General features: G+C 42.7%; 1 protein-coding gene across 1 annotated transcript in view; it reads right to left on the bottom strand.

Moving 5' to 3' along the window:
• DOCK1 (dedicator of cytokinesis 1) overlaps positions 1-25835 on the bottom strand; it is a 310679-nt gene that overhangs the window by 79534 nt on the left and 205310 nt on the right. Inside the window, exons 30-32 of the mRNA XM_067300378.1 lie at positions 3989-4067; positions 3335-3435; positions 790-848 (exon numbers count right to left, since the gene is read on the bottom strand). Coding sequence (XP_067156479.1) covers positions 790-848; positions 3335-3435; positions 3989-4067 — 239 coding nt within the window. The remainder of the gene's footprint in view (positions 1-789; positions 849-3334; positions 3436-3988; positions 4068-25835) is intronic.

Below are 25835 nucleotides of genomic sequence, written 5' to 3'. Positions count from 1 at the left end.
CTATACGCTGATTTTTTATACGTTTCAGCAACAACAGTTCAGCTAGAGTTATAAATGAAGTTGGTAAAATGCATTTATTTCTGATAATTTAAGGAAATTTTGATAAAGCTCTGAACAGCTTAAGCCTCTCCAGCATCAAGCTCAGGAAAATGAAATCTGGCAGGTGAGTACATTCAGGTCACAGTAAAAATTCAGTTTTTTCTCACGAAATCCCATCCACGTACAGCTAAATTACACCCACAGCACATACGCCGAGGCGAGACTGTCAGATATGCCTAACTTATCTAGGAAGCTCAGGGATGTCCAAGTTTCCATTCGTTCCTGATCTTCCCGAGTCTTTCTGATGCAGCCAGACAAAACTGAAAAAATCAGACTTTAAACAGAGTTTAAAGAGCAGGCTAACTGCTTTATACCCCTTGGACCTATTCATTTTGCTACTGTCCCAGTGATTGCTTGCATGACTTGTGTGTGTGTGTGCATGTGCTTACGGAGAAACAGAGCAAAAACCAGTCAAGAGATACCACCATCGCCATCACCATCGCTTTTCATTTAGCATTAGGTAGAATACCATGAAGTAATGGAAGAAACGTAAGCCTTGACCACAGTACTGCATCTTCCCAGGCAGTGGAATAAGCTTGCACAGGAGGCGTTATTTCGTAAATCACCTGCATTTAAACGCCTTTTGGAACCTTGCCGTTATTTCAAGAGAAAAAAAGGTTCGTTTCGTCTATAACGTTGTTCACAGAAACACCGAGGTGACGTTAAGCCATGAGCGCTCAGGCTGCTTACCCAGATTGTACCACATGTCCCTGATCTCAAAGCCAATCTGCCTTCTCATATCGCCGTACCTTAAAAGAAAACAAAAACATGGAGTGCTTAGTCAAACACCAGCAAGCGAACCCCATTTCACTTCCAAATGTGATCAGCATTCAAAAATATCTGAAACTACCGAAGAAGGTCCCCAAATCCAGCTAACACTAACGCTTTGCACCAATAACACCGCGGGGCCTCGCTCGCCCAGGCCACTTATAATACTTATAGATACTTATAGACGTTAAACGCGGCAGAGGCCCCGTTGCAAAGGGACAGGGCAGAGGCCGGCTGACTCATTCCCGTGGGTGGTTACAGAGATTAATCGTGAGCATTTTCTGTTTTCCAAGCTGTGGTGGCTGGAGGAAGCGTAACAGAGCGCTTTATGGCCTAAGGCACATTTTATTTTTACATACGCTCTCAGCATAGCGTTGTCCCAGAAAACAGAAGGAGAAACACCTTGTGACATCTTGCACATTGATGTCACCAGCGCAAACGCCTAAAAGGCTTCTAAACCGCAGACCGGTGAGATTTTGTTTCCATGTCTGGATCAGGACCTTAATGAGCTCCAAGAATATATGCATGCTAGACAGAACAGTTATATTTTAAAATCATTACTTCAAAGATAAAATTAGCAAAATGGTAATATCTGGCAACTTGGGGATTGTTGTGGGATAAAAGTGAGATCCCCTGACATTATTATGGATTAAATAAATTCTTCTGTATCATTAAGCATCTGCCATTATCTAACGCTTATATACAATGTTTAGTGAAAATTACAAATTACAATAATTACATTTTAAATTATTAAATGCTAGAAGTATTAATTGAAATATAACCTTAAAAAGGAGGGTGAGGGTGATATGGGACTAAGTGATTATTTACATCCCTTTGGCATAGAACTGACAGTGGTTTCACAAACCAATAAAAGTTAGTGCTCCGAGACCATATGTTTATTGCATTCTCTGCAATTTACTGTCTTAGATATTGCCCTCAAAACATGATTAAACTGAAATAACAATTTGTAAAATTATTATAACAGAGATTTACAATTCAGCAAACTTCATTAAGTACCATCTTCAAATGACTTGTTTACTTATATTATCAGTGAGAAATGTCTGTTGATTTCTTGCATTTCTTCAATAGTGAGATACACGGTGTAGTTTTATATAAAAAAAATCAGAATTTTTTTTCCATCTAAGGCTCTCATCCTCACACAGAGGGTAATCAGTTCACGCAAATGTATTGCCAGGGACCTGCAACAGCCGGTTTCGATCCGTTTCTGCTCCAACTGATTGATTGGAGCTCTTTGACTTTTATACGCGTCCTCCCGACTCTTGACCACAAAAGAGGATTTGCGCCATCGATCCCATCTTGTGCAAAAACATTTCGTTCTCTAAATTCTAAATCTAATGAAACAAAATTTACTTGGCTTTACAAAACCAGCTTGATTTCCTTTTGCAAATGTATAACTTTAATGTTATTTATGATTTTTATATCCCAAGTGCAGACGCCTGAGCTCCGCTTGACACCACCTTTCCACCGAACTTGTAAATATTCCTGTTTCATCAAGCAAGCCCCCAGAGCCGGGCGTACGTATACCAGAGCACGCAGCGATTAAAAATTCTGTTTGAACAGGCAGGTAAGGCAACGACTCCAAAGCAAGCGTGTCAAAACTCATGACGGCCTGAAAGGGTTTGAAGGGCAAAACTCTGCTGCCAAAAAAGGACCGACCTTTCTGCATCAGCCGTGGTAACCTGGCTGACCCAGCAAACAAACTGCTTTTGCACACACTCCTTATAACTATCAGGACACAGAAAGAGAATCCACCCAAACTGTCTGAAAACACGGAACCGATCTTCTTCAGTGTCCCTTGCTCAGTTATTCAATGACAGGGTCGGCTACGCTGCAACCCCAAGGACATGGAGCACAAACGCGTACTTGAAACAAAACGTTCCTGCTCCTAACTCTCTGCTGCCTTTTTTCTTTCGACAGGTTTGATTTGCCGGGGAATTTCGAGCAGAAATCAGCTAGTTGGAGCTGCCTGGGCAGAGGTGGGCAGTGCAATCCCTTTCAGCCCGGACACCGCACACGGCTGCAGCTGCACAAAACAATTCTGCAGGGATATCGCGGGGAAACCTACTGCAGCTACGAAAATTCAGTCTAAACGGCCGTGAGGGACTAAGCAATAAAGAGTGCACGTAGAATGAGATTAGAATAAGCACAAAGCTAAAGTGATCTTAAAAAAATCAGTTTTATACTGCGTTAATACTTCTGAAAAGTTTTGACTTTATGAGCATCCTGCAGTATAAAATACTACCTTCGTCGGTAATGAATTGTGCAATTTAGATCTTGATTCGAGGGTAGAAACACATGCAATACTTTATTCATGTTTTTAAAACCAACCTTTCATTATACCATGATTGCATCTCAATTTGAATGGATTTAACTAAGAAATTAGACTAAAATTATGTTAATAGACCTCAAGCTCTTGTCCATGATTTAGAAGACGAATAGGACTTACTTGTTAAGTATTTTTGCTCTTTTGGCACTTGAAAAATTCTCCAGTTGTAAAGACTCTTGTGTAAGAAAAGCAACAGCCAGGTGAAAGTAGTTGTTCCAAAGCTGAAAACCCCCAAAATGACAAGAGCAGATACCATTAATTCTCTGAAATGTTTTTCTGCACATCTACAAAACATCTTAGAATCATCTAAATTATGCACATAAATATTTAACGGAGAAACAACAGACACAACAGAAAAGTTGTTTCTTAACAAAATTCCGCATACATCTTCCCGTGAAACATTTCCCAGCTACAAAACGTAATTGCATTTTGATGATTCAAGCAAAATTAAATATCAACACAAGGGTTTTTTTTTAAACTAAAAATCTATATTTTACATACACAATGTAATGTAATGTACATATTACTTAATTTTCATGAAGGGAACTGGTTTAAGCTCCAGAGGGGACAGCGTTCCTTTGCAGGATGAGACCCACGAGACCCAAGTGGGACATACGTGTGTGTTGAGCCTGAAACGACTTAGCACAGCGTTCACACACCGGGAAGAGGTGAATTCGTCTGACTTATACATATGACAAAATCATGGACCGGGGACAGAAACGTATGACAACATTAACATTAGTCCCCAAGATATTGTTTGGTATTTTTTCTTACCTGTAACTCAAAGTTGGCTTGATCAAGAAATTTTTTGTTTAGCATATCTGCATACTGATTAATTGCTCGCAGGAAGACTCTGAAAGATCAAGAGAAAATTACATAATTACACACTCTACTGTGGCACCTTCGTACATTTGGCATCCCAATTAGACAAAACCCCGAGTCTGTCTGGAAAGTGGAATTTGTAGCCGTTATTTGGAAAGCAGTGTGATCTCACCACTGTTAAGCATTCAGAATTATATGCAGATGTTCTCAAAATTAATCAAGTAAATTAGCATATGCAGAGTAAAAGAAGCGCAAGGAACGTTTTGGATAAAATCACTTCTCTTTAAAACACCTCAAGATAATCAAGAGATCATTAAAAATTCAGTTTATTAGCAAAAAGTGTGAACTATTTTTTTAAGTTACAGCATCTTAACGTTATATATAACACAGACTCTGAAACCGTTTGTAGTTTAACTTGCAGATCAAGCAAAATGCAATTTCAAGCACTTATGAGCCAGACACTATTTTACTTATGGCACAATGACATACAAAAATGCTGCTGATGAACAATGCTTTGAAGAAGCTCGTCCTATGCTCTACTTTTAAAATGTTAATTTAGTACCCAGTATAGTTTATTGCTTTTCTGAAAAGGACAACAGGAGTTGGCTTGACAAGCTTTAAAAATAAAACTAAATGGTATAGTACAAGTAGGTCACTACATATTCATGGTGCCGAAAAGTAAACATATTATTCTTTGGTATCCTAATCTCCATTTTCAAAATAAACATTAGCTTCCTCCTGGATAACTTCAAATTTATGCTCTGCAACCGGCAGCTCGCGCGCAGGCAAAGGAGGGGGCCTCCTGCAGCCCGCCGGTGACACAGATTTACGTCTCCTGCCACCACGGGCAATCACAAGGACCACTCGCAGCAGACGCTTCGTTTTTGCCCAACAGCAATCTTCAGAAAGAGAGCTCACATTAGAATGCAAACAAATAAAGTTAGTCCTTCTACGGGCAGTTGCCAAGATCTTTTACTGAATTTAAGATACCTCCTGATCTCTCCTGAGAAAAACGAACGTTTAGCAAAATGTTCCCTAACCCAAGTGAAATAAAACCTCCAGATAACACGTGGACATCAGGATGGCACACCAGGTTACATACGCACACGAAGTCAAGCCAGTAAAAATGAGTAAGGCAAAGATTTTGATAGCACTGGGATGGGTCTGTACCACAGCCTCCGTGGTTGTGTCGCTGGAAGGGAGGGAAAAGCATCCAAACATGAAAAGAGAAATCACAAAATCTCATAGGTATCTATGCACTTGTATCCCACACACGCAGAGATGCATTTCGAGACCAGCGCTTCTGCGCATTATTCACCAGTATCTTTGCCAGTATATATATCTGGAAGCAATTTACAAATGAGATGAATTCAGCATAGACAATAATACACTGCAGACATCTGTATTTTAAATCTATGATTCAATTACGGAGCTGTAGCATATACTAAGATTGAAGCTAAAGTTATCCATGTAATCAGAATATCAACAACTTGATATTTAGACTTATATCCTGGTTTGCTTTGTGTTTGTAAAATCTGGTAATGCCATGAGATCCGTTAGTCTTCCCAGAAGAATTAGTAATTTAACATAGTAGGAAGGACTATCTAGTGTACCTTGCCTTATGAAGATAAAATCAGTTCTAACATGGGGTGGATTATGCCTACAATTTAATTATGTTGCCTCAAGATATCACTGTAATGCATTCAATCTGCTCCATCTAATTAAGCCTTGGAACAATCTCATTACTTTATATAACATTATTTTCTTTAAATTGTAACTCTCATTTTTTCCCCTATATAAATTCTAGCGAATACAAATAAAGAGCAAATAATGGGGAATCTACCGTACGCCGCAGCTGCAAAAACACCTAGCCACAAAATATCCATGAAAGCGTAGCTGTAAATAAGCAGCACCGGCTGTTCGTAGCCCACTTTCGGCTGGCTTTCGGGAGACAGGTGTTGCTCCCAACTCGCTGCAGAAGAATATCCCCAAAAAGGAGACTTAAATGTTAATTAATAGCGTGGTAAAACGTTAATTTAAGAGCAAAACAAACTTAAAGCGGGGTTGGAACGGCTGAACGCGGGCGGGCGGGCGGGCGGAGGAGCAGCCCGTCGCTCCTGAGAGCCCAACGCGAGGAAGCCGGAGCCGAGCGGAGCGCGAGGCGCCGCGGCGGGCGCACGCCGGTGGCCCCCGCGCCGCCAGCAGATCGCCGAGGGCCAGGCGAGGACGGACGAGGTGCACCAGGACCGCCGGAACCGCTGCAACCTCCTGGCGCTCTTAACGGCACTAAAAGCACTCTGGTTACAGCCAAGCTCACCGTGCTTTCTCGTAGCTCCGTTTCAGCGTACCTGATGCCAGCAGAAAACAAGGAAATTCTGACCATTTTATCTGGTGAAGGGGGTGATACTTGACCAAACAGAAGTACTTATATAATATTGATTTAAATTTTATTTTTAAACCTTGGTTTAGGATAAAGCGAACTGGATTGCACTGAAAAAAAAATCAAGGTCCTTTTGTTTGAACACAAAATGAGCTTATTTCAATCACATCTGCTATGGTGATATACGAACATCAATATTTACTCATTGATTTTTTTATTAGAACAAATACTCCTTGGAAGTTAATATTAAGAATATACATCAGGCTATTAACATGGAGAAGCAGCAAGGGGGACAGCACACCTGGTACAAGAGCAGAGAGGTTTCCTCACAGTAATACTCCTCCTCTACCTCGCTGTAAAATTTGTGTCATTTTATGGCCTGACAAACAAAAGCCATAGGCTGGATTTGGATAAATGTCGTTTTCTGTTATGCTGAGAGCACCGACTATCACACTTGAGCTCCTTGTATTCCCCTATACACCCACGAGAGGTGGGTATATATAGTGCCTGGTGGCACACCAGACAGTCCTGCGTAGACAGGATCCCAAAGAATACGTCAATATTCTGCAAATAACCTGGAAGAAAACGCTCACTCGCTCCTAGGAGGAAACCTCTGGTTTTAAACTGGGATAGAAGCAGCTTGGGCAGCCTCTGCAAGCAAGTGCACCTAGGAGAAATCAAACTACAACACCAAACTGGAGCAGACAGTATTTGTTCCAAAAACTTTCACAGAGGTTGATCCCCAAGCTTAAACTGAGAGAGACAGCTATTAGTCACCCGCTCTCTGCTATTTTTCTTGTGATACCACAGGGAAAAGGAGTAATAAAAACGACAAAACAAGAAGATAACCCACTTTTTAGCTGCTAAGACCTCTAGTCCTTGGCTGGCCACCTAAGATGGCAGAGAAATAATCAGACTTCTGGAAAGCATTTTTAGGATGCAAATAAGGCAAACCCAGTGTTGGATGGAAATGCTGCTACAGATGTTGCACTCAGCTATTGAAATCAACTGAAAGCGAGAAAAAAAAGGTGAGTATTGCTACCAGGAGTGGTCAGACGCTGCGTCCAGCGAGCAAGCTGCAATTAAGTGAACAAGAACCAGCGCAAGTAGCAACGGACACAGGGGTACAAGATGAAAGCAAGGTGCTTCGGTTGGCATTATTTCACCTCTTTGGTGCGACACTTTGCAGTTTATTTAGTCAGAAGAGAAAGATTATTAGTCTGAAGCAATCACTTGGATAGAAAAGGATTTTGCTAGATGAATTCTTGGCTATAATCCAAGAAAAGAGAAATTATCTGTGAGGTGTGCTGTAGCTCATGAATGTAAAAATGATTCAGGTTTATGCCCAAATAAATTTTAAAAGTGGAAGCAGAAAAACTTTATGAGCAAGTTCAGGTGTTAGTTTAATCCCCTTCCTCCTCCAAACGGTGTACTGATAATTTGCAATAACTTTGGTATTAAAGTTGTAGAAACTGAAAAAATTAGGGGAACATGGCTCTTTTGAATTAAATCAAGTGGGTCACTTCTGCACTGAAAAACAAGCTGGCTGCTGCTAAAACACATAAGGAAGAAAGGTATAGTTGGACATCACCGGACCAACAGACATGTAATCAAAACTATCACCGATGTACAGACAGAGAACATCCATCCGCAACGGCATACCTTATCTTGGTGCAACTAATAATGAAGACTAGTTTCTAGTTGCGTGTGTGTAAAAACAGGGGGGGGAAAAAGTGCTTTTGTGGAAGTTCAGTTTTGATTAATGAAAGAGTACAATACTGATGGCCTGTAGTAGCCATAAAAGTTAAACGTTGTAAAAGAGAAGTTTGGAGATGGGAATCACAGAATGGTTGAGGTTGGCAGGGATCTCTGGAGGTCATCTAGTCCAACCGCCCTGCTCAAGCAGGGTCACCTAGAGCACGTTGCACAGGATCGCGTCCAGGCGGGTTTTGAATATCTCCAGAGAAGGAGACTCCACCACCTCTTGGGGCAACCTGTTCCAGGGCTCTGTCACCCTCACAGTGAAGAAGCTTTTCCTCATGTTCAGATGGAGCTTCCTGTGTTTCAGTTCGTGCCCGTTGCCTTGCGTCCTGTCGCTGGGCACCACTGAAAAGAGTCTGGCTTCATCCTCTTGACACCCTCCCTTAGGATATTTGTGTACATTGATAAGATGCGACCACAATGATGTAGTCTATTCCAATGTTGAGAATGTCACATACAGCAAGAAAATCTAAAGCTAACATATTGGGAAAGATTTGTGAGGCAAAAGACTTTATCAACCCAATTAAAAGAAGGAAATTAACCTTTCTTAAGATGTGATTGGAATAGAAGGAGTATAATTACAGAAGAAAATCACTTAAGGATACATTAAAGAAAGAAAAGCCATTGTTAAAGGGCATAAATATCTACCAAACAACAAAATTAATGACCTGGCGAGCCCAGGTGCACTGTGTGCTGAGGCCCTGAGGATGGATGACGATGGGGATGGCTCCCAAACCTACCGGCAACTTTGGTGTCTCTTCTGCTACAGTTAGAATGAAGGTCCTTTGAGGAGGGGACTGTCGTTTTTTTCTGCATTTAGATAGCTTCAGTGAGGTTCTAGTCCATCGTCAGGATTTCTTGATATTTTATCCCTATTTATTATTTCCTGATGAGAAACCTTATCAGCTCTTTCTAAGCCAGAAGGAAAATCCACTGCACAAATACACAACGGAAGGTTGCAAAAGTGTCTTAGTAAAACAGTGGGCGACAAACTGAACAGAAATCAGCATGCCCCAAAGTTGCAAAATGGTATTCTTACTGGTATTGATTACTAATTACTTAAATAGCCCCACAGGGTGTTACCTGGTCCGTGGATATGTGCTTAGACAATGCGCCACGAAATAATGCAAAATTTAACTTTTGCATCCCGTAATTTTACTTTTGCAGAGAGGCCCTTTCTCCTACAAACAACCTCACTGAATCCAGGAGGTTGCTCATATATATCAAAAAGAAGAATCTAGGCTTCAAATGGCAATAATAAATGACGAAGGGACAAAGAGATCCCATTTACAAGCAGGACAGCAGTACCCGGGCCAAACGTCTCATTCATTCTCTGTCTTTCTCAGGTACAGTCTTTTTTTCCTTCCTCCATTCTCCCTAATAGCTAATCAGGTGCCCTGATTTGCTTCTTCACCCACGTCTAAAAATACTCCCTGCCCCATTTTCTTCCATTCAGCCTCCCTTATCATCAAAGTGTTTACAAAAAAAGAAAAAGAAAACAAAAAAGATAAGGAGAGCTGGAAGTCGCACGATGCTGTAACACACCTAGCTCATGGGGTAACACACACACACACACACAAATCACACTCACTAGAAGGTCAGTAACTATCTCTGCAAAAATACTTGTTTGCAGAAATAGTCTACAGAGAGACATTCCAAAAGTAGATGAATTCTTATAGTGTATTCTTTTTTGTACATTATTTAGTTAGCTCTAATATCCAGGGATTCCGGTTTACACAATATGCAATTATGTAAAACACTTATAACAAAAAAATATGAAAACAATACAAGCTACAAATATGTTCCCCAGTAAGAGCATCAAAAAAGAAGAAACAGAGAAAAAAAGAAAAAGAGACAGACAGACAGACAGAAGGAAAGAGAGAGAAGAGAGAGAATCCCTAATGACAGAATGATTATCTAAACAAGAACATACAGATAGAGCTTAAAATAATTTAGGTTTATCTGATAATTCAGTAGAAGGCAGGGATTGGGAGTGGGGTTACACCAGCGCTATTATGATGCCATTCCAGTTAATTTAGATGGAAGGATAATGAATGCTTTATTACAGCTCATCAGCCTTCCTGCACATCACCATTCCTTGCATGCTTGAGCTTTTGCTTCTCTGGGAGACAAATTTACTGTGCACATATGAGACAGACTACTCTTATCTTGTCAGACTGCGTATGAAACAGCGGACCCAGACCTTGAAATCCCAACGCAAAACCCCAAATTTGAGCAAATGCTCACCAAAGCATGAATAGCAGTGTCTTCTTTTAAAAAGCAATCACTTCAAATACTTTCAAATTATTTTTTCAACTTTTCAGCTTTGTAAAGCACAGTTAATTTTAAAAACTTTTTATCCCATATGAACTAAAAATTTTATTTTAATATGCTTCTATGGCTACTTTTCTTTTGGCATCATATACAAGTAGGGTGATTCTCAACACCCAGACACAGAGAATATGTGGGGACCTCATGCTGTGATTTCATACATATTTTGTCTATGTCAAATGAGAGTCAAGTAAAAATAACTGAAATGTGCATGTATGAAGGTATCTGCCTCTGGATATCTCTCCCCAGTTTTCTCCCTTCCCAAATTCTGCATCTCTTTTCTTTTCCTGAGGCGTTATTATCATTCACCCTTTTCCACACTTCCTAACACAACAACCACTCAGCCCCCATTAAGGTCGCCAAAATCCTTTCTTATTTTACACTGCTGCATATGGTACTTCTCTGTCCAGTCTATTTCCCTATTTTTTAATAATCTCTTGAAAAGATTATTTGCACTATTTTCTTTCTAATTCATCAGGCTAAATAGCAGTCAAAACTCTTAAAAAAAAAAAAAAAAAACCCTCGATGGTTTGCTTGCTTTTGAATGACGATGCACGTTCCTTCCTGGGCTGACTATGATAACAGCATATAGTAATCCCAATGAGGACTTGCTACTAAATATTTACATTAGCATAATCTTCTCATATGGCATACTTCACACCAGTACAGGTGCACCATGTCACTTTATCAACCTACTTTCTAAAAAATATTTCCGAAACCGTTTCAGCATATTATCTGTAATCATTGACTTCTCCTTCCTAATTTGTATTCTGTCTTGTGTGGCCTCTAAAACAATAGAGGCAGATGAATGACAAACAAGGGCACGTTAAGAAATTCTGAAGGACAAACTTGTGGTCTGACTATCAATAATAGATACCTTATAACATGCACAACGTATTATTTCACAAAAAACCTTTATAGTACAGTTAACTTGCACCTTAAGATCAATTTGACGGAAAAAAAACTGTGGAAATAGACAGTTACGACATTGGACAATGAAGTGATAAATGTTTACAGAAACACAAGTTTGAATTTAAATTCCATTTAAGTGTCCTGGTGGATATACCTTGCCTACCCGGCCGGCTGATGAATCCCCACTGAGTATCAAATCCACTTCATGCACCTTTTAAAATCAATGGGACTTCCTGGCAAGAAAGGCATCCTTAGGAGCAGAGGTAGCAGAACTGGTCCTAGCACTGTTACAATAATATCTGCATCCTCTCCCTCAACTTGGCAATCACCTGCAAGTTAAATTAATAGCATAATACTTTTTTTTTTTTTTTTAAGTGAAAATTAAAATTTCCATCAACTGAAGAACCGAATGTTCTGGATTTGGTGATTTGTGCAGAACTCCTGGGGCTGTGACGCCTGCCAGTGCTCCAACATCACCCCTTCCAGCTCGCCCACAAATCCAGGTTGACCTTTTCTGCAGACAGTGCCTGTAATGCCTGGAACAACAGGAGCCACATGTGGAGCCAGGGTGGGAACGAAATGTGCTGCTCTTGGAATTTGATTATTAACTGACTAAACATGTAAATTATGAACAAGCTGGCTTCTTTGCTTGCTCTCTCACCAGGAGATGGGGGAAGAGGAGAGCATTAATGTCAATGTAATGCTTAACCTAAAGAGTAGTTGCCTGTTTAATGGTCTTTTCACAGAATCGTAGAAGCACAGGACTGTTGAGGTTGGAAGGCACCTCGGAGGTCTCCAGTCAAGGCAGAGCAGGTTGCACAGGGCCGTGTCCAGCGGGGTGTTGAGCATCTCCAAGGGTGGAGACTCCGCCGCCTCTCTGGGCGACCCGCTCCTGTGTTCAGTCACCCTCACTGCCCTTCTTTCCTCATCGCTGCTCTCAAGCGCAGCGTGTGACTTCCTGATGACTTCCAGAGTGCAAGAAAGAAGTGTGAGATTTCTGTATTCTTTTTCAAGAGCACCAGTAAACTCTGTCGCCTCAAAATTTATCTAAGATGCAACTCCAACTGTGTATGTAACCTTATGTACTAAATTTCACCTCCTAGAGAATTTTATGACGGAGTAATAAAAGCTTGGAAATAGTTTTTTTCTAATGAAAGTGCTAGCGGACAATATAATTGAAGAGTTTTTAGCTAAGGCTAAAACTGAGAACCCGGTATCTACTGCAAGTTGACAGCATTAGTGTTTTTTTCCCCCCCCCAAATTAATATTCTGAAGAAAGAAGACTTAGTGAATTGAAAGTGACTTTTTCTATTATGGAAGTTGGCAAAAACTTACAACAGATCTTATATTTAAAACATAAACATAATTTGTTCTAGTGCTGCTGGAAGATGTCTCTGCATCCAGGTTAGCTATTAAACGAGCAGTTTTCATCATAATGCACTGCTCAATAAAATGCAAAGAGTCTGCATTGAGGTACACATATCATCACCTTCCGCTGGCCAGTTTATTTGCTAGAAACTTCACTTCCAACTGCAGACCACAGAGGACAGCTCCACGTGCTCTCAGACGTTTGCCGAGCCAGATCTCCATGGCTGGTGGACCTCTCTCCCCCCAGGCCAATTTCTGCCCGATGGCAGAAAATCTTCACGGGAGCTGAATTTGGCTTTTAGTCCTGTTGTCCTTCTAGGCTGACGAAGCAGAACCACAGCTAGAGTCCCTGGAGGAGCAGATCCTTCACAAAAGGAGGTAAACATGATCCTCTCCTCATGGAGGAGAGGATCAGGGCTGCGGTGGCCGCGCTGCTGTGCTACTCCCAAGATGCCTGCACGGTTGGCATCCTCACAAAGGGATCACTAACGCTCGTAAAGCAAAAAACCTTGCGGGAGCTTTAGGTAAGCCTGCGTTTGATCCAAAGCGTGGCTCGTCTCCCATAGGGACCATTGCTTGGGCAAAACCCAACTATCAACCTTCGGGCAAGACCTGCGGTCTGCTTTTCTTTTAATCTCTCTTGCAGGCGCGCGTCTGATCCTGCCTGTAGCAAGGGGACGGGACTGAAATAAATGCTCCACTACAATACCTCAATAGCCTCAAATAGCAGCAGCCCTCCCAGTGTAAAGCGCATTAAGGAACCCGTCCCACCCGTGGCTATCAGAGGACTTCTTGGCTCATATGAAGACGAGGCAACGTGCGCTGCGTACGAGGGAAGGCACAAGGAAACGCTCACAGCCGATGCAGCGCAAGCACGCAGGGCTTGCAGGGGAGGTAACAGAGCGAAAGGACCAGCTCTGGCCAGCAGACTGCGGCTGTAAATTTAAGGAAAAGGAAGGATTAAAGCGGGAGATACCACCTCAGCTTTGAGGTGCGTTCAAAGGCAGCGGGAACGGATAGGGGAGCAGAAAGTCATTTATCTAAAGACAAACACATGGGTAAGGCGTGCTTGGGGGCGAGGGGAAAATCACAAAGCGGCATACGAATACGTGCCCAATTCTGGAACATCTACTGGACTTTTTTTTTTTTAATGTAATTGTTCTGTGTACTCACAGTTTAGCAACTAGTCTGACAGGTCAGCAGCGAATATTGGCATAGTCGGGCCCTGCAGCTCCACAAGGACCAAAGATATCGGGTAGCACATTCAATTCTCTAAACTATTTAATAAACATTTGTTGAAACCCTGAAATTCAGGAGTCTTAACTTTCCACACATAAGGAAAGGGCCTTCAGCTTTTCTTTAGGCACGTAATGCAATTATTCCCAGCACGGCATTCGCATTAGAGCCGAGCCCTGTTGCAGCTAACCACCTGGGGCGCAACCCCCCAAGGTCTCCCCTCACACAAATCCTTATAACTTGGTAACTTTTTTTTGGTATGTCCCTTATTTGGGGAAGCCCAAAGATTACGATTACCTCTGATTAACCTAAGCAGCAATTTCATCATTGCTGTCCATCTGTTTTCGCTAAACAACGTTGCAGGCACAAACGACCTGTCTTACAAGAAACTGCAATGAAACTGGATAAACAGAAACATTTTTGTTTACTGTTTTACCAACCGCACCACATTTTCCGTAGAATGCCAGCTTGACAGAGGAATATTTCTGACACTATGGATGGACCAATCTGTAGCCTTGACACGCGCATTTTCTGTATTAAAACAACGCGTTCTAAAACAATGCAGTTTGCAGTCTTCAGCTGCACTGAAGGCTATGGAGGATTTGCTATTTACTTTGACAAGCCAGTCCTCCCCGGGATTTTACAGCTGTTAATTAGTTTCTGCCCAGTAAAGTCTAAGCCTTAGAGGCCAGCGCAATCAGGGCTGCAAAAAAATGACTAAGCATTTCAGTGAAAGTTTGTGCTAGAAGCAGTTTTGTATTAAATAAGTTGTGAAATACAGTTGTGAATAGATATACCACTGATCATGAATATACCATCGTTTATAAGAACAGCCAAATCTCGCTTTCATTTTGTTAAGAAGCTTGACCAAATTTTCTAGACATCCAGAACAGAATGCATTAAGCCCCCTTCGCTGGCTGTCGAAACCGGGTGACGCGTATAAAACTAGAACTGCTCTACCTACGCCTAAAGAGGACACGCGCACAGACGAACGTTTCCAAACACCGCCCTCGCCTCCCTGGAGAACTAAGAATTTTAGAAGATTAAAGCTATAATGCGCCACTGCAACACACCCATTCTCTAGAGAAGACCGAGTTTCTTTGTAGAATAACCGAAAAATACTGCCTTCAAGTGGGACACCTGCAATTTTTTAAAAAGCGTTGTCTGGAGGAACCTCGCAACCGGACTGCGCAGAACGAAGCCTCGCTCGGTGCAACTTCTCACGCGCAGGCAACGCGCTCATCTGTCCCTCGCTCGTTCCTAATCCTGAGGAAGCTCTGCAAGCTACGGAAATGTTATACCTGGATAAAGTATTTTTTTTAAACTGCAGAAAACTATTCTACCTTTTGGAATATAAACAGTACCTTGGAAAGCCTTAGCACACCGTGAGATTAAAATCTTATTTCTGACAGCTGAGCTCATAAGACGGCACAGCGCCTGCGAGGTATGGCTGCAGCACGCCGAACCCTGCTCTCTGCTGAGACAGCGCCGTCCCAACAACTCGGTTTAACGCGGACACGGAAATAAGCACTTCCCCGGCGCTAAGCCAGCTCTGTTTACTTTGTGCAAAAAGCAGCAAGTTGCATTTGGAAACTGCCCTGCTTTGGAAAGTTCCCGGCTCCGAGGAGCATTGCGGGACGCTAACGAAGTGGAAGATCGCGAATCGCCCAGCGCACGGCAGACGGGAAGACGCACAGCGCGCAAGCGCCAGCGCCGTTCAGCCGCTGCCGCGCGGCGGACGTGCCCCCAAGCCTTGCAAGGACGAGAAAGGCAGCCAGGCATCGCACAGCCACCAACGGCCCGGGGCCAGTTTTCCCCGACTGGGTCAAAGCGGAGCTGGGCAAAGGGCCCATATAACATTTATGCACCGTTTAGGCTCTTCTTGCATTCTCCTCTGGCCCCAATTTCACGTTTTGGCTAGCCCTAGGCAGAGCACGTAGGATGCCAGAGGCACTATATAACTGAGGGGCTTCTCTGCGAGCAGATTCTAATGATTTTATGGGCTCACGTGGGCAATGGAAACAAAGCGGGGAGGGCGTCCGCGCCAGCCCCAATGCTAGGAGCAAAAGCAGAAGAAAACTGCAAACACAACGTCCATGTGGAAGTTGCCTTTTTTTTTTTAAACCAACGGCACTTTATACAGCAGCACCGTAGTAACATCTAAACCTGTCTTAATCCTGATACAGCATATTGTCATGAAACAGTTTGTTATTTTGTTTTTTATGAGATGTACTAGGCACAGTAATGAGAAGAGCCAAATACTCTTTTGCTAGCTAGAAATCTTTGTTCTACCCTATGAAAAATGTTCAGTCACCTGGACCACAGTGCCACTACTCCGTTTTTTGCAGAAGGCAAGGTATTACTGATTATTTAAAAATAGTCCTGGCCGTCTACTCCAATTAGAGAAAAAAAGGAGAAAAGGATGTGAGCTATGGCAAGAATGAAAACGCCACCAGCCTGGAAGGAGGTGAATGAACTTCCTGCCTGGCCGGACTCTGGCGGGGAGCGGGACGGAAACGCGGTGTGTCACCGCGAGGGTGCAAAACGTCCACCTCAAATTCTGCTTTGAATGACACAGTGAACTTGGAGCGCAGGGTCCTAACAGCAGGAGTTTTGAGGGGGAACAGTAACGCAATTTGGGGAAGGGAAACACTGAGCTGAAGCAATGTCTCGCACTATGGTTGGAAGGCGCGAAGACGGCATTTTCAAGGCTTCAGTTATACAAACCAGGGGTTTGTATAACCAAAATACCCAAATACCAGAAGGTGAAAGCGTTCGGTTATAAGGGCTGTAAAACGCAAACCTGAATTGCAAGCTCGTCCTTAGTGACCTGGCACCTAAAGCGTTTCCAGAGGAAACCCGAAGCGGCAGGTCGCGTCGCCGCAGGACATCCGTGCGACGGTGCCCGGCCGAGGCACGGCGACACCCCGGGGGGACGCAGGGCGGCGCGGGAGCAGCCGGGATTCCCCACCCCGGCGAGAAGCCACTCGGGCCACCGCGCGGCGACCGGAGAATCTGTCAAGAGTTAAAAGCACATTGAAAAACATGCTAAAAAGCATGTTTTCCTGGATTTTTTCCATATACAGGCAAACAGCTCTAAAAGCAGAACGGCACAGAGAGCTTGACTAAATTTTACATGATTTCAGCTTTAATGCAACTAACTGTGATCTGCTGAGCACTGATAATCCCAAAGATATTAAAAGTGGGCTGCAAGTGGTACACAAAACTATGACAGAATTTACAGCGCTTTCAATTAAAAGTTTGAGGATTATATCACCAATGCAAAAGCAAAAAGGGTTCAGCTGTGATCACAAGGAAGGAAGGAAGGAAGAAGGAAATGCAACAAATACTTTATACACTATTGCAAAGATAATTTCAACAGTGTTTTTCCAAAAATGCCAACTCAGAGATAAAGTTTTTTTTTTCCCCACACTTGAAGAGTCTTTTCCTTTTCTCTAGCTTTATTGGAAAAAATAAGAAGCCCCTGCTATTTAGGTCAAACAATTTAAATTTTATCTGGGAGAAACAGTGAAAGGGTTTCTATTATCTTTTTTCTATATTATGATTTTTTAATATTTTTATTATTTCTATAGGTATATATTATATATATTTACAAATTTTGATATTTCCTCTGCTATACTGTACCAGTGAAATTCTTTAGGCATACTTAAGGGTTATGCATTTACTGAATCCCATAAAACATACCAAGGTTTTCTTGTAAATAACAAGAAAAGAAAGAATACAAACGGCAATGACCGGACCAACAGCTTTCTTGGCAAATGAGGGAATGAAATACAACATTCCTTGGAGGGAGGGTAGGAGATGTTATGCATTTTAACGCATTATATATAGCATCAGGAACAGACAAAATTTTTACAATTCTGGGGTTCTGCAGGGCCTGGTATGCCATCCACATCCCTTAGGTACAAAAAGAAACATATATTGAGCCACAAAACATACAGAGACGAAAACTCTACCCCAAATCCCAACTAGGATTTCAAACAGCCAACTAAATCACAAATATTTATAATTTCATTACAGTATATTACTAACAAAGTCTATTGAAGATGTTTTTGCAATTCCATTAAAACTGCTATGTTAGAGCCCAGATACAAACGTCATGTTGACTATTTTTCTATGCTACAGTAGAATTATTTAATTGTACATAAACAGAAAAAAGCTTGAGTCCAAATTAACCTTACGCATATTATTTCTGTATCCTAATTGCAATTATGCATTCAAAGAGCAACACTCCGCTTTATTCTGAATTTGTATGTAGTGAAATGAACGTTTTAAATTAGTCAAAAAAGCAAACATTAGTGTGTGACAAGTCGCAATTACCGGATGATCATTTAGCCGTATACGTTCACTTCCGCTAAGAAATCCCCAGTTAGCTAAATGCCCTTTTTCCCTAGTTGCTTTGTGCAGCAGCGGAAGTCGGGGTGTCACCGCTTTGCCGGCACTAGCGTGAACCGTACCAGCAACGGCGCCGCGTTGGCAGCATCGTTCCGGGCTCGGAAGCGGCCAGCCCGGAGCACAGGGTCGTTACCCCTGCCCGTGTACCGTGTTTGGGGCCGGAAACCCTCTGCTGACCCAGTTTGGGAATAAGACCCTCCGGCTCAGAGCGGAAAACTCCCTGGGCAGGATGAAAATTGCCTTTAGCATGAAGGAGCAGGAGGGTATGCCGCTATATAGAGACTGATTCACGCCAATAGTTAATTAATGGTGCGAGTTAACATCTATTGGACTTGGCAATTCCAAACATCAAAAGGAAAATGTGTCGAAATGCCTGGTAAATTCACTTGAGACACTGCTTTTCCCCCCTCATGTAGTACCAACGTGTTAGCTATGTGGGACAAGATCACGGTATACACCTGCTATAGCCGTGTATATAACAGAAAAATCTGGAAGTCGCTGTGCTTCTACAACTATTCCATGTTTCAGTTCGCGCATGAGCAAAAATACTTATATTAACAGTTATTTGGGGGAAAAAGCACCTTTTTAACAGCCATTAGCATCGCTCGAAAGAATAAGGTCCTCTGCTTTGCAGAACAGCCCTACAAACAGTGGCCGTGACAAGTGACAACCTCCGGACAGGCAAGACCTGCGTGTCCCACGCGGCCCCGTCAGTGCTGCGCCGGCACAGGGGAACACGCGGCAAGGACCGATGAGGACGTGGGCCTAAACAAGCACGAAAGGTGAGGGGCTGAGCTGGAAAGAACAAGGCGTTGGACTCCTCTCAACCATAAAACATGGCCCGTTTTGCACACCAGAAGATGCTACCGAGCAGTGACTTTCCATCTCGGGAGACCCGGACTGCATGCGCTGCCAGGCTGATTTCTGGCTTGCCTACTCAACAAAAACAACGTGCCCTCGGGTGAAAACTGTAAATCACAAAAACGAGCACAATCTATGTTAATCTCGCTGTAGGAAAACGCTGGTATGAGGATGCACAGATGAAAGACCGGGTATTAATGTGTCCTCTTGTGTTTGGTGCTAAGAGAATACCTGACACCTCCCACTCGTTCGTGCAGAACTGCAAAGGGAATTTCTGCTCCTGCCCCACGTCCTCTGGAAATAAAGCTGCCGGCTCCAGGCAAGCCGCGCTGCCGTCAGCAGAGCACGTCGCTGTCAGCTCATGCTTCCGAGCACCGTTTTAACAACGAACGAGAAGTAAATTGAGATCAAGACCACCATTCTTACCAGTTGAAGTAAATTCGACCTGATGCCGATTGCAAAAACCGCCTCGCCTGGTTTCGTGTCACGTTCAGCCGCTACCGGGCGGCAGCTCGGGCTTTTCCCAACGAGCGCTCTCGAATAAACCAAGCCCAAATTGTAAAACACGCTTTAAAACCGCAGAGATTGACTTGGACAAAGGAACTGAAGGAGCTTGACTATATAACTTTTATTCCAAATTAATTTTCTGCCATCCAGCTACAGCGGCTCATTTTTCCTTCTGAACAGGATCTAATAAGACCTAATAGGTAATAAATCAATTTCCTCGTTTGGGGCGTTAGGAAACTGCGGCAATATGTTCTGCTAGGCCAGCAAGGTCTATATTATTCTGTTCCACAACAAGCGGGGCATTAAATAGTCTTAAATCATGAGGCAGTGCCTTTTTCAGCGATGTGACCATTCCCGTGGCTTTGAAATTTCAGAATGAGAAATCTTTCTTCGCGGCCAACGCTGCAGCCGCAAGCAGAGCAATTTAGAAAGCGCTTGCGGAGGGGAGAGCAGTTCCCGCGCGCCGCTTCCCCTGCAAATTGCTCCGCTTCAGCATGCTTCAACGTGCTTTAAATAATACAAATGGGTTATGACATTATCACGGCGTAAACGGATAGGAAAGTTGTTCCCTACCAACGTCCCCGGTATAAACCAGCGACAAAACAGGATTCGGCATCTCCTCCCTCCTGCTCGTTCGGCCCAGGGTTACGGGCACCGCGGCTCGAGGCACAACCCGCTCCGACCTCCCGGCGGCGTTTCTCCAAAATCTGCAGTGTTTTTTCTACTCGCGCACCAAAGCTGTGGGCTGTGCTACCTCAAACAGAGCTACGGCCAATAGTCATATGCTAAATCTGCTAGTTCTTGAAACGGAGCAGAATTTTTCATGTGAAGATGATGTACGATTTGAGTTGTGCTCTTCCCTGCTGGTTACTCGCGTCCTGAACACAGGCACACGACTTAATCCCTCCGCGAAGCAAACCGAACATCTGCAAGGTCCACATAACGCAGACGGTCTTCCCCGCATGCTGAGATTCTTAGAAAAATAATTCAAATTAATATTATTTTTGCCACATAAAACTGGCACTATAAATCTTACTTTATGGCAAATAAAGTGTCTGTGACAACGGCACCAACACATGAGCTGAACCAATTCTTACCACAAGTTAGTGATGTTTAATTTACCTAGAACGCTCAAATTGTTCGGGTAACAAAATCCAAAATACGATTTCACCGATTAAAAAGTAACCACAACTTGCATAGGAGAGTAAATCGGGCCACTTTGCCACTGAGATTTGTGTTGTAATAATCTTAAAAATATTTCAAGTTAATTGTATTCAAGCCAAAAGTATATTTAAATCAAATGGTGCGGAGCTAAAGACATTCAAAGAGGATCGGGAACGGCAGAGTAAAAGCATACGTAACTTAGAAAATCACACAAAGCATAAGAAAGACTTTACTATGATAAACTAGATTCGATAACAAATAAAATGAAATGTGGAATAAAGCACAAAACCTCCACGAATCTTATGTCCTACTTAACGGATGTACTTTGCACGGCAGGACACGCTGCATTTAGCACCGTCTCTGCATTCCTGTCGGATCCCATGGCTGCTCTTGAGCGGGATGACGGAAAAGGTGCCCACGTACGTATACGCATAGATGCAAACAACGCTGAACAGGTTTTGCTTTTTTTGAAAAAAAAAAAAAACAAAACTCTTTCCTTGAGACTTACTGCTACTTTTGAATCCTTTCTCATCAATATAACCCACAGAAATTTAGTTACAGAAAAAGAAAAATACTGACACTGAGTTACAAACATAAAGAAAAAAAAGAATACCTGAAAGGTGAAATTATTCACTGACACCATCTTCCTTATCTATTTGTTAAATTAGCTTAAAATAAATGTTTAACAAAAGAAAAAAAAACAAAGCCAAAGCAAGAAATAACATAGGTTAACCAATTGGATTGGGAAAGGATTTGTCTCTCACTGAACTCCAGGGACTTGCTTTCTGATCAGTCCGTCCCACGGATACCCAAATAACTGTGCAACCAGAGGACAGAGGCCAAAGAAATAGGTATTTAAGAAGTAGGGAGGCAATTAAGTCAGTAAAGCACTTCCATAACCTTGTTAACATTTTGCTGGGAAACCTATCAGAAAGCAAGAAAAAATCCCCCCCCCCCAACAAGGCGTGGGGTCATATTGTGTTCAACTTGCCTAGGCTCTTCGGAAAACTTGGGCTTTAATTTCCCCTTTCTTTTTAATACACGAACTGCCTTGAATGAGATATAAACAACCCCAGCCCATATGCCAGGTATTTTTCCCTTAAATCAGGGAGAATGAGTTGCACTTTTTGTGACTCCCGCGCAGTTCAGCAGCGCTCAGCTCGGAGGCAGAGCAGCAGCCTCTGCCTTTCCCGGGAACAGACAGCACCCTCGGCGGCCAGACAATTTATGAGGCCGTGAAGGCAGGCGATGTTTAAGGGAGCTGCTTTATAAGCTGACAACGGTCAAAGCACTTGCTTATGGCAGTCAAGGAGAACCGAAGGAGATTGACTTGGAACCCGAGACACACCAATCAAACCGCAAAATACACTGGCAAGAAGGAAAAAGTCGTTTTCATAAAGAGGGATTTTTAGTTACCCTATCATTTGCAGATCAATAAACTTACAGGTTTTAAGAGTGCTTTCCAAATCTCTGCTTAAATTATGTAAAACGTATATGTATACATGCATATATTTTTAAATCCAAACAGTACTTCATTCAAATTAGTCACTAATTTATGGATTAAACTACAGACAGGGCTAAAGCTGCAGTATCCCGGGATTCCCTATAGAGCGTACGCTGCACCGAACATGGCCCGCAAGCGCAGCAGATCGAGGAGCGCTGTGCTACGGACGGCACAGAGGACCTGCAAATGCACGGTAAGCGTGACGCAACCGGAGCACGCCGGACTTGCTGTACAGGTCTCCTAGAACTGGTCTGCACGTGTGCGGCGGTCCTGCCCGGGATTTCCAGACATCTGTTCATCTCAGCCAGAGCTCTTGCTCCAGTGAGGCTCATGGACATCTGGAAACCTCTGGAGGAAAGAAAAAGGGGGGCAATTTTTTCCCTTTATACTCCAGAGAAATTTGCAAGAGGATTTGAGTAGGGAAGTTTTGATGTGTGGTGGTCTTAGATAAGAAGCAAATTAATAATACATTTAAATGGGTACGTTTCCAACCGACAAATTTTACAAAGAAAATACAGTTTGCAAATGAAAGATGAAATCCTCACACTCAGCTCTTATAAGACACTGACACAAGCTTTAGATGGTGTCCAGGATTAGAAAAACCCTCCCGTTGTTGATGCAACTTCCATTCAAAGATCCTTCACACTCAATCTTCCAGTTAACGAATCAAATTTACTAAAGCAATGGTAGAGAGTAACACAAGACAAAGCCTCTACATGATGCTTTGCTCTGGAAGCACAGGTAGAAGCACATATAGCTCCCTTTTTATTTCAAAAAAAGTCTTTTAGGAATTGCTCCCTTCTCAGCCTAAAGCTCTTGCTAGATTGTGCAGCATTCCCAAAACAGATCCCTGGCTCTCTAAGATGTCTTTCAGCAGCTACCGTCCCAAGCAGGTTATTCACTGTACGGACAGAATACAATTATTAATAAATAACACTGGGAGGCAGGAAAAAAAAAAGAACCTGGTTCAGTATCGCTGCAGTTTCATTTAATAACACAGCTGGAAGCGATCTGGTGATAATTCTCCCAGCACATGTCATTCATTCTTCCTAACCCGAGCCACCAGGTGAAAGGCTGCCATCAGGAACCACAAGCACCTCTCCCACTGTCAGACAAGCACGCTGGAGAGAAGCGTTTCGCTCTTCCTTGGCCTAGCGAACCTCTTCTGCTGCGTGAGAAGCTGCCGAGTCGCAGCAGAGTTCGTTTGCTCTCTCACGTATCTGTCCACCAAACACAGCTCAACCAAACCGACCTGGACGGGAAAGACTAATGCCTTCCCAGAGCCAACAGCAAGTCACCAGGTGTCCTGCTTCGCAACCTTTGGCTCACACCACGGAGCAGACCAGCTGGATTCCCTTTAGATAAACGGCCCCAGAAGAAGTGCTCCTAAGGCATCTCCAGTGCTCCAAACACTCCGGACACTCCGGGGCATCCAGACCTCACGGGCCCAGGCCAGCGCGAGTCTGGAGGAAGCCCCCGAGAAGCCCCCCGCGTAGCCACTGAGTCCTTTTGCTCTACAGACACGCTCCCACCATGTGAAGCGACTTAGGGGCAGGAGCGTAGCCTTCAGCCACGGAATTACAACGACCCTTGGATTGCGTACGTTCACGTAAAGCCATCTCCTGTTATTTAAATAATATATTTAATTAGCTGAAATACTTTGAAAAACAGCGAGTACAAAAATTTTGTCTCACCGTAAGACTGTGGCGTGTTACCATTACACTCCATGCACTTCCCGGGACGTGTCTCCTCGGCCTTTGCGGGCTGTAAACACAGCGGTTTATAGATCTGTAGAACAATTCTCATGACCATTCAGTCTCACAGCTCATCTTGCGCCTTCTAGGGCTTCTCTGTCTAGACTCCTGTCTAGTTTCTTAATACGAAATACTGCTATTTATCAGGTTTAAGAAGCCTATCACAACCCCCATGTTAAATGAAGGCAACAACTGTTGTATTTCACCTATCGAGCTTGTACAAGCAGGATTTCTATGTCAGAACAAGAGAACAACTTTTACAACAAAAATACATAAGCAAAAGAGGTGAGATATTTTACAGGACAGCATATTCTGATTCAAAACTCCAAGCACTGTATTATTAAAGTTTGCAAATTTTAAATCAAATCCAGGTAAAGCGCAAAACGAAGGAGCCTGTAGTGCCAGGGGAACCACAGAAGGGAATCGCTGCCTCTTCAAATGCAACAGCATTTTTGCCATTGACTTCAGTGTGGTAAACGTTTCTGCCCTAACATTCAAAACAAACAAATTAACAATTAATATTACAGGTGTCACAAGTTATAAAGGAAATTAATGCAAATGAGTCTAACCAAAGTGAGTCTAATGAGTGACATGCATATTATTTTCCTTGACGCGTATGTCCACAGGGTTCTGCTTTGTGAGGATAATATGCAAAACCTGTTCAGCAAAAACCAAAAACCAAACAAAACAAAAAAAAACAAAAAAAGAACTTTGCATTCTTTCAGCGATGCACTTCAGGGTTTTTTTAAGATGTAATATGGAAGGATTTAGTTTAAGCTTGTCATTGGCAACATTCTAGTTGTCTGCCTTTCATTCAGTGCATTTTTTCCTTACATAAAGAAATAGTTTGAAACCCTGCCTAGCGATGAAACAAAGTCTTGTAATTTAGAAGTGCTGAATGTCTAAAACCCACTCTGGCTTCGCTGTGGATCAAACGGAGACTCTCACAGGATCAAAATCCAGCGTGCAGCGTGTGTATTCCTACAAAACTACCAACAGTTTTAGTCTGTTTCCAAATTTCTTATTAGCAGCTATGAACTTTAATGTTGGAATTTAACATATATTTTATATGCTGGACGAATTAATCACATATGCCAGCATACATTTTTCATGAATTCTTCATAAATTTCTCATTTCTTGTTGTCAGTTGTCTTTGCAGCAACTAGAATATATGAAGCTGTAAAAATGTCACTCTAATTTAAGACAACTGTCTACTTGCAGCACCACTTGACAAGCAGACGTGCTATATACTTATCACCCAATATGCATGTCAAAAGCGTGCAAGGGCCTTTTATAAATACAGAGAGTTTTAAAAAAGCCTCTGCCTAGCTGCTTATCAACTCACACTGTAAGTATTGTTCCCTCCCCGATACTCATTTTCATCTTGCGATTCCCTAAGGTTTTACATTTAATCCTCACTTCCCATTTATAAATTCACCTTCTTTATAAACGGTGTTGCTTCACTTCAGCACGGAAGGGGAGACTGAGATTTTAACCTTCTTCAATTCCTCCAGGAAAAAGGAGCTTCCTAGAGAAAGGTAGCAAACGTTTTTCTAAAGACTGCTAGCCACTTTATGGGCTGGATTAAAGAGGTACCTCTTCCAC

This window comes from Apteryx mantelli, chromosome 7, assembly GCF_036417845.1.
Source record: "Apteryx mantelli isolate bAptMan1 chromosome 7, bAptMan1.hap1, whole genome shotgun sequence".
NCBI lineage: Eukaryota > Metazoa > Chordata > Aves > Apterygiformes > Apterygidae > Apteryx > Apteryx mantelli.
The sequence above is the reverse complement of the archived record's forward strand: the minus strand, read 5'-3'. Positions and strand labels throughout refer to the sequence as shown.